Source organism: Mustela putorius, unplaced genomic scaffold, assembly GCF_011764305.1.
Source record: "Mustela putorius furo isolate JIRA1106 unplaced genomic scaffold, ASM1176430v1.1 tig00003983_pilon_pilon_pilon, whole genome shotgun sequence".
Lineage (NCBI taxonomy): Eukaryota > Metazoa > Chordata > Mammalia > Carnivora > Mustelidae > Mustela > Mustela putorius.
This window is the reverse complement of record NW_025422123.1, coordinates 17,922,317-17,935,232: the sequence shown is the minus strand read 5'-3', so window position 1 is coordinate 17,935,232 and position 12,916 is coordinate 17,922,317. Positions and strand designations below refer to the sequence as shown.

General features: G+C 39.7%; 1 protein-coding gene across 3 annotated transcripts in view; it reads left to right on the top strand.

Annotated features, from left to right (window-relative positions):
* PKHD1 (PKHD1 ciliary IPT domain containing fibrocystin/polyductin) overlaps positions 1-12,916 on the top strand; it is a 471,024-nt gene that overhangs the window by 336,951 nt on the left and 121,157 nt on the right. For all 3 annotated transcript variants that reach the window (XR_006604139.1, XM_045071248.1, XM_045071247.1), the window contains exons 60-61: positions 174-342; positions 2,352-2,509. Coding sequence is in view for 2 of the 3 variants with exons in the window: in XM_045071248.1 (XP_044927183.1) it covers positions 174-342; positions 2,352-2,509 (327 nt within the window). In the remaining variant the exon portion in view is untranslated. The remainder of the gene's footprint in view (positions 1-173; positions 343-2,351; positions 2,510-12,916) is intronic.

Sequence of the window (12,916 nt, the reverse complement as noted above, 5' to 3'; positions counted from 1 at the left end):
AGAACTACTGACATTATAAATTGGTATTTATATTAACTCCTGGAAATACCATGGATAGCTTAAATTTACTACCAAATATGCGTTGTGTAAGAATATTTAGTTGTGTGATCTATATGTGTTGTTGGTAGGTTCTATGAGCTAATGTTATGATATCTTAAATTTTTTTTCTTCAGATGTCACCTTTTCTAGTTTTGTGAAGAGTTGCTATAGTGATGACCTAGATGTCTGCATCCTGCCCAGTGTGGAGAACACTGGAATCATGCACCCAATAATAGCAGAGAGGACCAAGATGCTAAAGATCAAAGACAAAAATAAGTTCTACTTTCCTCCTTTACAAGCTAGGTACCAGTTTTAGTATTTATAATAAGCTATGTTTATGAAGTATTTGGCAATTTCTCAAATCCTTAAACATGTTAAGAAAAAAAAGAATAAAATCATTGATGTCAATAGAAATAAGTTTTTCTGGAAAGCTACGGTAGATTGATTGAATGGCTCAAGTTCTTTACCCTATGTTCATGCTCTTCAATACAAGATTTTTGCAATCTTTCCTACAGCAGAGGCAGAGACTCTATTTCTCTCGTGAGAACTATTTCTCTATTTCTCTCTTTTTCTAGCTATAAAAGAGAACAAAAAGTGATAGAATGCAAATTTTACTAATGTTGTTTCATCGTTTTATCTTTATTTGAGATACTTCTTTGGGTGTTTTCAAAATCATTGGGAAAAAAATTTACCCTAAGTCTTGAATCTTCCATGGAGTATGATGTCACTAGTTTTCAGAAGAAGGCTCATGAGCCCTTGTGTAGGGACTAGGAAGTCAAAGGAGACTGTGTCTGTTGCCAAGAATCCCTGCACTGAATGAAGTGTCTCAGATATTGGCAGCCAGACCCTGTGTAACTATTGTTCTTGAACATGCAATCTGGGAATTTTATACAGGGATCTGAAAAATAGATGAGGAATTCTTTTTGTCATAAAAGGGAGTAGGGAAGTTAGGAGCAGGAATAATGGGTTACTTTCTTTTCCCCACAACATTAGGGAAAACTCCTTTAGCTAAAAAAGAAAAGAATCAAGAAAAATTCCCCTAATTAGAAAATAATATGTTTGGCTCAACACCAATCTCTTCTTAATGCCCATCCCTAAGCCATTTTTTTGGTACCCAAACATTATGAGCTTTGCAATTTGTATTATTCTGTCATCTTTTCTCCTGCCCAGTTTTCCTTAGGTTCATGTCCTACTTATGGAATGAAATAGTTATAAAGCTAAATGATATTAACATCTGATTCTTTTATTATTAATACTTGACATACGGTTGGCATACAATAAATATTTAATATTATTACCGATGGTACCTAAAATTATTAGACCAGGGGAAATCAAATAAATGCTCTATAATTCAATGCTATAATTGCTTATAACTTGTTTATATAACCTGCCAGACTCTCAGTTCTGAAAGTATAGGAACCATGTTTGTCTTTTTCACCACTGTATTCCCCAACATATAAATGTAGGTTTTCAATAGATATTTGTTAAATAAAAATATATATTTTTACTTTGTTTGTATATAGCACAAATAGAATTGATATTTATAATAATAATTTTAAAGTCCTGTAAGGCCCCAAAGTTTCATAAAGAAATGATTACATTATGTTCTTTAGATATTAGAGGAAAATTTTATTTTATCTTGCTTCTTACAAAATTAGCAATTGAGGCAAAGATTTTATATTCAGATATCTAGACTATTTGGTTACAAGAATGTCTTTCTTTTTGCTCATATAATGAGAAAATAACATTTTCTATAGCGTTTTATTTTGTATTTGTGTAGCACATTATTAGTAATAAAATCCTGTTGAATTTCTTTTTCTCTCTTTTCTTTAAGATTTTATTTATTTGGTTATTTGGAGGGGGAGACACAGAGGGAGAGGGACAGACTCCATGCTGAGTGTGGAGCCTGACATGGGGGGCTCTACGTCAAGACCCTGAGATCATGGCTTGAGTCAAAACCAAGAGTCAGGGGTGCCTGGGTGTCTCAGTGGGTTAAGCCTCTGCCTTCAGTTCAGGTCATGATCTCAGGGTCCTGGGATCTAGCCCTGCATCAGGCTCTCTGCTCAACAGGGAGCCTGCTTCCCCCTTCTCTCTGCCTGACTCTCTGCCTACTTGTAATCTCTCTGTCTGTCAAATAAATAAATAAAATCTTAAAAAAAAAAAAAAAACAAAACAAAACCAAGGGTCAGATCTTAACTGCCTGAACCACTCAGGCATCCTGAATTTCTTTTTCATGTTAGTGCTTCCAATACCTGTTTTCTTTGTGTTGCTTATCATGGAATGAGAGAGGTGCTTTCTGTCTGCCTTTACAGGAAAGGTTTAGAAATGCTGGTCTGCCCTGAATCAGATTGTGAAAATCCAAGAAAATATCTCTTTAAGGATCTGGATGGGAGAGCCCTGGGTCTGCCACCACCAGTGTCAGTGTTTCCTAAAATGGAGGCAGAATGGACTGGATCCTTCTTCAACACAGGTTAGTTGTATCTGAACTTGATGCCTCCAGCAGAGGGAGTATGCCTGTGAAGGAGCTGGTTTGGCTGGGTCCTCTAGTGGGAACCGAATCACCAGGAGAGGAACTGAGTTCCAGGTGGAGTCTGTGCTACTGAAGGAATGCTGAGGATTGAAAGATGCCATTAGAGCGTTGTTATCCCCACACAAGATCACTTACATCTCTGTATAATGCACAGATTCCCACAATGCAGCTCTGTCCCCAGGTGAGTACTTCCTCTCACCAGCACGCTCACCTGCTCCTGGAGCAGTACTCTCACCACTCCCTGCCCCACAGTCAGCCAGGGAACCAGCTCCTCTGTCCTCTGAGTCAACAGTTCTCTTACCTCCAGACTGAAAGGCTCTCAGTCTGGGGAGGGTGGCGAAGGAGATGTCATGCGGTTTTCTTCCTTTCCTTTATCTGTTCATTGTCCTTGGGGAGGGCGGGGCTCTACTCAAAATTCCTTCTTCTTGCTGATGCAACCAGAGCCCATTTAGGGACCAGTTTTCATAGCCATAACCCTGGAGAGATCATCCGTCTTCTACGCCCACAAACAATGGGACTCTGAGTTTCTGTTTGAGGTCAGGTGGACACTGTTGTACATAAATCTAAAGAATTTCCCCACCTTTCTTTTTGTCTCAGTGGTGGATTCTTTCCAGACTTCTCTTCTAGTCTCTCTTTCCATTTTTAAGTTCTAAGTGAATGAATGTTCCAGGACTATGTTCTCAGATCTATTTTGTTCTCTCCCTAATCTTGCTAAGTTCAAGGTTGAAATATCTTCTACCACTGATGACTTCCAGTTTATATCTCCAGCCCTGAACTTTTGTTTGATATATACAACTGACTCCATTGGGAAGTACAATCAGCATTTCAGACTCAACATATCCTAAATGGATTCTTGAGCTCTGCCTGCCTCCCCAGCCTGCTTCTTGCCTAGTTGATCCTACCTCTGTAATTGGTATCATCACTCATGAGATTATTTAAGTAAAAAGATCTAGGAGTGATCCTTTATTCCTTTTTCTGATATAAATTCTCTCATTTGTAAACCATCATCATCTCTCACCCAACAAAGGAATGGGCTTCTTTCTTCTGTTCTTAAACCCCACAATCTATTTTTCACATGGCAGCCAGAGTGATCTTTTCAACTTTCCAATAGTTTTCCATTCCCCTAGAATGAAATCCAAACTACAAGCCTATAAGTCTTATTGAATCTGGTCCCTGACTACCTGTGACACCTTTTTTACTTATTCATCATAGTCTTATGATCTCTTTAACATGCTAGGCTTACTCCTACCCCAGGGCTGGCCTTTGCATGTGCTGTTTCCTCTGCCCGAAATCTCCTTTTCTCATTTCTTTGCAGATCTTGCTCCTTCTGTTCAAATGATAGCTCCTCAGAGAAGCCATCCCTGGTCACCCTGTCCAAAAAAATTATGGGCCCATTATTCTCTAGTTCTACTATGCCTGCTTTCTTTTTTATCAGAGTTCTACTATTTGAAATTATATTGCAAACACACTTGTTTACTGGTCGATTCACTGTTTGCCTTTTAAAGTGCAAACTTAGAGCAAGAGTTTTGTCCTGTTCATTGTTGCCTACTTGGGGAATGTTCAACGAAGAGTAGTTGATGGGTTGATCAAGGGAATGAATTGTTGATAGCTAAGGAGAATACTAAAGTTGTTTGCCCCAAACCCTTCAAGAATGTGTAAAAGAAACTGAGGTTTCAATTTAGGTCCTGGGTCTAAGGATTTACCCATAGTAGAAAATCTGGAACCAAGACTTTCCTCAGTCTCTTTTTCCTTGTAGCCACCTTATTTCCTTTTGAACCACTGCTACTTTTAGCATTTGGGATTTACAGAAGTTTCTACAAAGGTCTTTTAATTACCATACAATTTCATGCCTCACCACTTTTTCATATTTCTCTTAAATATTTTTATAGGTTGAAGTCTTATCTTTGCAACAGGATGACAAGTTGTGGGGGCTATGATATAGGTTTTAAAAAGTCAGTGCTGAGTACATGGAATATGCTAAGTAAATATTCACTTTGATAAGTTGGTCATATCTGTTGAATATAACTAGCACATACATTGTTTGCACAGAGGAATAAAATGCAGAGAAAGTATATATTGAGAAAATACATGCAGCATAGCAAAAGGAAAAAAAAAGATAGGCAGCGGCTCTCTTATTTACTACTATATGTATTCAGATAGCTTTCTACAGTAAGCTATCCTGTTGGCTTTAAGAGTTACCCCACTATTACATAAATACCATGGAGAAAGCATCTTACTTTCAAACAAAGTACAGGCATAATTGTGAGGGATTTCTACACTTGTGGTTTGGGCGAGGACCTCATTGTTGAGAATCAGTACCGATGGTCTTGGGTGCCAGAGTATTAATGGAAATTACATTTCAGAAAAGAATAAGGGCTGAAGAGTGTCTTAGTTGGGTTGCTCCAGAGATAGCCATGGATGTAAGGCTTAGACTCTAGTACTTTATGGGAGGAGGTAAGTATGGAAAGTAGAGAAGTAGTGACGTAAGACAGGGAAAGAGTTGAAGCCAGGAAAGATGGAATCAAACTGATCTCTACTGTAGAGAGCTGGAGCTCAAGTTTTGAGGGGAGCTCCAGGAGACCCTGGGCCCGTGACTGAAATGTATCCCTGCTAAGCTATGAAGAAGCCAAGGTATTTATATTCAAATCCCTACTTGTCATCGGTTGAAGGATTCTTCTGGAAATTAACTCTCTATCCTCTCTGCTGTCCCTGAAGAAAGGCTAACTGTGCTCTTACCTGTGGCCAGGAACAAACCTTTCTCAGAAGAAGTGGTAGGTTCCATTAGCAGTCTTTGGAGGGTGAAGGTGAGTTCTGAAAACATATACCTGTGACACTGAAAATGTCTGGGACAAACTGGAGCTCTAAAATGTTGATCAAATACTCCATGTGTAAGGGCCTCTGGGTGTCTCAGTTGGTTAAGTGTCTGCCTTCAGCTCAGGTCATGATCCTAGTGTCCTGGGCTCCCTATTTAGCAGGGAGTCTGCTGCTCCCTCTCCCTCTTTTCCTCCCCCTCCTCATGCATGCTCTTTCTCGCTCTCAAACAGGTTAAAAAATCTTTAAAAAACAATGCTCCATATGTAAGTAATGGGGTGGTTGGATGAACTCAGATGGTTGCTTGCCATATGGTATAAATATAGTGGTTAGGCATAGACATGTTCTTGTGGCTTGTTGTATATTTTGTTTCTTAACTTTCTGGTGTGTTTGTAAAATCTGATTCAGTAGTAAAACTCCAGCAGATATTACAGTAGAACATTCCACTTACTGTCAGTGTGTAGACAAGCATAAGTGTGAGTGTGAATGTTTGTGTGTGTGTGTGTGTGTGTGTGTGTGGTTGAATGTATATAGGAAGGTGTATATGACTGACTGCTTTCAACTCCTGATGTTTTAAAGCTTTGTAACATTTTAAATGAGGTTGCTATAGGTACCAACTGCAAGGATTTCTACAGTAGAGCCTGCTGTTTACTGTGCTGAAAACACAATCTGTCTTCCTGCAGTGAAGGAGATAGCACATAGTGTAAATGGTGTCTTCCAAGTGCTGACAGGATTGTAGGGTTTTCCTTTGACTTCCAAAATATGAATAGATCCTCCTTCCCTAATCCAAGTCTCTTTTTAGTTCTTATTTAATTATTTTTAAAAAAGATTTTATTTATTTATTTGACAGAGAGAGACAGGGAGAGAGGGAACACAAGTAGAGGGGAGTGGGGACAGGAAAGGGAGAAGCAGGGAGCCCGATGTAGGGCTCCATTCCAGGACTCTGGGTACATGACCTGAGCCGAAGGCAGATGCTTAATGACAGAGCCACGCAGGACCCATCCCTTTCTACTTTAAAGCATTCTCTTGTATGCCACTTTCCAATTCCTGTACACAATCTGATAGATGAGAAAAAGCACAAATTTAATCTGAAGAGAAGTGTCTGTTTTGTATTTTTCCTCTTCAAGACAAGAATCTATAATTTTCTGTGGAACAGGAAGAGGAAATGAAAATGGAGACCACTGGAACCAGCTCTCATATTTATTCCAAGTGGCATTGAGTGTGCCACACCCTTGTGTTCTTTCTCAACTTTATTAATAAATGGTTTGGAGTTCCTTGTCTTTGAGGGTTATTTTTAATTTGAAAAACACAGACTGTATTTGCCCATATATGTTCACAGTGGAGCTACCCAACCCAGACAGATATCCACAGGTCCCGGTGTATTGTCATATATTCTAGCATTAGAAGCAAGAATTATCCATGTGGATCAGCTATAAGGAATACTGTGCCAGTGGGTTTTGCTATCTGTGTGATGCAGGGTGTGTAGCCAGGGGAAAAGTGAGCTGTTAATTGTGATTTGTACTTATCTGTAAGTTTGCATTTGCAGCCAACTCTGAAACATGCATGGCAATAGAGCGCTAAGCCGCTAATCCAAAGCAGGAGATCCTCTGAGGACCATTTGCATTTTATTCTGGAAAGGGTTTCTTTTGATTATGGAAGCAGATGATGATCTGAAGATCCAAAATCATGGAGAAAAACCAAGTCAGGTGGGACTAGACCAGTGCCAGAGCACCCTTCTCTGGCTTCTTAGTCATTTCCAGTCTGTCCCAGACTCCAAATGGGTAGCTTTACCTCCCAGACCAGTTTGTACACGTGGAGTACCTGTGTGGTTGAGAGAAGACTGGAAGAAGTCAGAGTTTTACTTCCAATGGCATTTTACAGTTTCTGAGCCGTCTACTTTCTCTGAAGAAAGGAGAAAGGGGGTGTGACATGGAAGGTGACCCGCCTTGAGCAACTTTCGCATGCCGTATGCTGAAGTTGGCATTTTCATTCATTGTGCAAATACATTTTGACCTCCTACGGTCTACCAAGGCTTCTAAGGATGGGAGCTCTGGTTGTGAACTAAACAATACTCCTGCTTTCATTAAGCTTATGTTCCAGTGGAGAGAGACACATAAACAAATAAAAACATTCCAATAGTGATGGGAGGTATGAAGAAAAGAGTATAGGGTTTTGGGTTAGAGAGGTAGATTGAAGGGTGTGTGTGTCCATGCAGGTGTGGGTAAGGGAGTGGCTATTTGAAACAGAGGTACATTTCTAAGGAGACCTGAATGAGGGACAAGGGGGTCACTGCTCAGAGCAGAGGGAGGAGACTTGTAGGGACAGAGAGCCGCCAGAACAGAACCTCTGAGCCAAGAATGGTTTCTGTGTGTCTGAGAGGTGGGTGAGAAGGTGATCAGTGCTACTGGTGTGTAATTAATGGGAATGGGAGTAGTCACAGGTAGCCAGGAACTGCTCCTTCCTAGGCCAGAACAATTTGATAAGATGATGTTGGAGGACAGAGGTTGGAGGATGATGTTCATTCTCTGAAAACATGGTACCTACAGCCATGGAATAAATGTATAGGGAGTGGGAGTCAGACTGGGAGCAGGCAGTGCAGTTAGGAGGGGGCTTAGGAATGCACCACACCCCACAGGCCATCTGCTGACACGCGCTGGCCTGCAAAGTATTACACTCACTGACAGTGAAATAATGACATGAATTGATCACTTAGAATCATAGCAACTTGACAGAGTAATTTTATGTCTGTTGACTCTAATTTATTAGAAAGAAAACTTTTGGGATTTATTTTGTATGTCTAATTGGTCAGATAATTTTTTTTTCTTAAAGATTTTAATGGGGTGCTTGAGTGGCTCAGTGGGTTAAAGCCTCTGCCTTTGGCTCAAGTCATGATCCCAGGGTCCTGGTACTGAGCCCCAAATCAGGCTCTCTGCTCAGCGGGGAGCCTGCTTCCTCCTCTCTCTCTGCCTGCCTCTCTGCCTACTTGTGATCTCTATCTGTCAAATAAATAAATTTTTTAAAAAATTTAAAAAAAGTTTTTATTTATTTATTTGTCAGAGAAAGAGAGAGGGAGAGGGAGAGAGAGAGAGAACACAAGCAGAGAGAGAAGCAGACAGAGGGAGAAGCAGGCTCCCTACAGTGCAAGGAGCCCAATGCAGGACTTGATCCCAGGATCCTGAGATCATGACCCAAGCTGAAGGTAGACGCTTAACTGACTGAGCCACCAAGGCATCCCTAATTTATAATTTTTAAAGTCTTGATCCTCAATGGCCTGGAAATTTTATAATAGACAAAAACAAACAAAACAAAACAAAAACCCTGTTCTCTTGCCAAATATTTTTCAGTTGAGGAGGTAAATTTGATGTGCTTGGGACAGTGGCTTCTGTAGCTGACTTATCATCAGAATTATCTAGGACATTAAACGTTCATTTGCATGTTGGGGGGATTTTGAGTCAAAAGGTATGTGTGAGGCCCAGGCCTTTGTGTTTAAACACACATAGACACAGGTACACATTGACTCATAAACACAGCCTCCCTGAGTTATTCTGCTGTGCTAAGGTTTGAGAACCACTAACTAATAGAGTCATTTGTTTCCTTTGAAGTAAATAGACAGGAAGTTATGAAGACAACGTTTTTAATTTAAAAAGTGAGCAGTCTCAATTTCTCACAAAAAAATCCAACATTTCCTCCCTGTGCCAAATACCATAGGCATAAATATACTTGCTTATATACACACTGGATATATTCCAGAAAGGGAATAGGACATGAACTAAAAAGGTATAGGAGTATTCACAATCTAAATTAAGTCTTCAGATAATAAGAATATATTAAACTTTTTAAAATGTAGATTATTTTTGCTAGGACTGAAGTGAGTTGAATGACCTCAAAATGACACTTTAATAATAAAGCACTGGATAAAAGTGAGTTCAATGCAAAGTTTATTTTTTAAATTCTACATTGCATCATTATATTAAAAAAATTAAACTCATGATAAGCTTTTCCCACACTTTCCTTGATGTCATTCCCAGCAAAGTCCTGTGGTCTGACCAGGACTTCTGACCAAATCCATCTTTGGGACAGGTGAGAGTTTCCCATTCTTTGCCACGAGAGGGTAAGAAACATTTTTCAAATGGCGTTCCTTCTTGGTTGTTTCTTGAGAAAGTTATAAACTATTATGGAGACCTTAAAAGTGACTGGCCTCAAATCAAACATAAAAGATGAGGTTGATAAAAAAGAAAATAAAGCTGGCATTTGACTGTCAGCCCACGGAGTGATGAAGTAGTTTCCTACCAAATAATGGGAAAGTTCCCGCAACCCAGGAGACGCACGGTCAGCTGCTTGCGGACAGAGCAGCTAGCATCGTCTCAACCCTTTGTTGCTAGATCTCAAAATGCGTCTTTTCTTTAAGCTTTCCAGGCTTCTCTTTCTTCCCATTTGTCCTGGGAATGACAGCAAGATGGTATTATAAAATGGGAGAAGGGAAAGGGAGGGAGAAAATGAGGGGACAGAATGGAGAGAGGAAATGGTTTGTCTGCCAATATCTATGCTTGCAGAGGTCTTTTTCTTCTAGCTAGAGGGGGAAATACCATTCTCTTTTCCCAAGCAATTATAGGCCCCAAAGATTGAAACTTGGTATATAGCTCTTTAATCTCAGCAGATATTTATGGTTAAACATTAGACTTTTAGGATTCCAGATGTCAGGGTATTAAAATATAAAGTCACAGTAGAGTCTCAGAAAATATTAGAATCTTGGGGATGCATGGCTGCAGGGATTTTTCTCCCAAGTGGAAGAGGGCAAAGCTTTCTGTGATCCTTTGTGAGAGCACCTTTCCTTCACCTGATTCTCTCACTCCCGCATGACTCGCCACATCTCCCAGCGCTGAATGGAGTGACAGTGTTTGACTGTGTTTTGAAATCGCCCAGAGTGTGAGTTGGAATGCTTTTCGCAAGAGACTTGTAAAGGATGACATGAGAAGGCATATGAGCCATGGGAATAATTCTGTTGCCGCTCCTCAGTCTGGACACTTTGTAATTCCCGAGATTGCCTTGATTCTCAGATCTTCCGCTAACACCCAGTACTCCTGAAGTATCTGCCATGTTTCTGACGGTTCTAAGAACTTCAGATGAGTTATCTCATGTAATCCCGTCAACAGAATATACCCTATGAGGTAGATGGTCTTATTCCCTACCTGTTATAGCTAAGGAAACTATTGTAGAGATATAGGTAACTTGCCCAAGCCATAAACTAATGAATGGAAGTTTCCGAACTGAACCCGTGTTTTTCACACTGTGTGTGATATACCCTCTTGCTAAGTTCCTTTTTCCTTTTTCCTCTACATTCTCCAGTGTTAGCTTTCTTAGATCTATCAACTTTCTCACATAGTGTCCTTTCTACACAGAGCAAAGCAAACGGAGACTGTGCAATTATTCTAGCAATTATCCACCCCAACTAGCAGTAATAATAGTTACCATTATATCTAGCATATTCACTGTGCCAGGCATTATGCTAAGGGGGTTATAAACATTCCCATTTATGCTTTCAACAACCTTAATGTGTAGGGATTGTTATCCCTTTTCAGCATTCAAAGAAATAAGAGTTTGGAGAAGCTAACTAATTTTTCATGGTCTTGCACTTAGAATGTGCAGAACCAAGATTTAAATCTATATTTGTCTGATTCCAAAATCTGGGCTTGGAACCACTTTTAGATAATTATCATCGTGTGGTCTGAATCATCTGGTGGGGAGCTGCACAGAGAGATATTTCACCAACGAATTTACATTTTTCCATTTTACATGGTAACAAATCGATTTTTAAATTTAAAAACATTTTCAATTACTATAACATTTCTGAAAGGCAATGGTAATAATGACCACAAAAAAAAAATGTCACTTAATTCTTCTTCATGTGTAGATGGCCATTTCCCGTGTATGAAGTAAATGGACTCTGTCCCCTCCAAGAAACCCATTTTGCCAGTATTAAACCCTGGAAGTTGTGTGACAACAGTAGAGCAGTACAAAGTAGAGGCTTTGATCATGAGATCAAAATTTATTGTGGTGGGGCACCTAGGTGGTTTCAGTTGGTTAAGCATCTGCCTTCAGCTCAGGTCATGATCCCCCAGTCCTGGGATCGAGCCCGTATCAGGCTTCCTGCTCAGGCAAGGAATCTTCTTCTCTCTCTGGCTTTTCCCCTCTGTCCCTCCCCACTGCTCATTCCCTTTCTTTCTCAAATAAATAAAATCTTTTAAACATTTCTTATGGTAATTTTTCTGTAGCCTCCCTTTTCTCCCAATAGATTGAGGTATGCCCTCCCCACACCAACTTAGATGTTTCTTGAGAGTCCATTGAGAGCAAAGCACTATGTACTATCGGGGTATCCTAAATAGGACACAGCAAGGTAGATAAGAAGCCATCCTTGCCCTCGTGCATGGGTGTGGGGGGTCCAGGCTACGAGTTGGAGAAAATGAGTTAATATAAAATTGGCATGTATGCTGGAGAGTCCATGTATACCTGGGGATCTAGACAAGGGCTCTAGGAAGGAAATGGAGTTTGCCGTGACCCTAGAACATCAGGTAAAGCATTGAAAATCCTGCATGAAAGAAGCCAGGCAAAGAGGGTGTTGTGAAGTAGCAGACTCAGTGGAATGCTCCCTGGTTTCCAGACACAGATGGGGTTTTTCTGGGTCTTTCTGTCCTTGCTCTACCTATCACTGAGTTCTATTATAGCATGACTGATGCTTTCCTGCCATCATCTTTCAAGCTTCTCATCTCACCAGACTGTGAATACCTTGACAGCCAAGATCCTTGAATTTTTAGTATAATCCCTGGAACACAATATATGCACAGTAAATGTTTGCTGAATGAAGGAATAAATGAGTAAATGGGTGACTAAATGAGCGAAATAGCAAGAATTCAAGTTTAGGTCCAGTCAACTCTTCCACAAACTAAATCTTACAGATTTACTTAATATATAATTTGTTTAAGCTCTCTCAAAGAATGTTCCCTATTCACTCATCTCAGGAGATGGTGGAATATGTGGTCTGTGGCTAAATTTTGAAAACTCTGACTATTCAAATTTTGGAGATTCATCATGTAAATTAAGATATTAAAGGCTCTGATAAGTTCTGCAATTAAATTTAAAAATGCTATTTAAATTTGCATTATCCAATATTTCTCAAACTTCTTAACTTGTGAATACTTATTCAGACTACACATTAATGTTCGTTGGAATTAGTGTACTTTAGAATGCATTTTGGGAAATACCGGCTCATGTTAATTCATTAGTTTGTAGGGATACATGCCAATGGGAAAGAAATTGGGTTACAAGATATTTAGTTTGGATGGTTCCTTGGAGGTTAATATGTTCCACCTTAAACTCAATAGATATATTGAATTCATAGATAGTCTCTACCTTTAACTTTCTCAGGAAGTTGGAATTCACTCCCTTCCAGGGCTACCAAATATATTTTGAATAATTTTAATTATGAAGATTCTTTCTATGATTTCCACCAGCCATGACCTAGTTGACCTTTTGGTATAA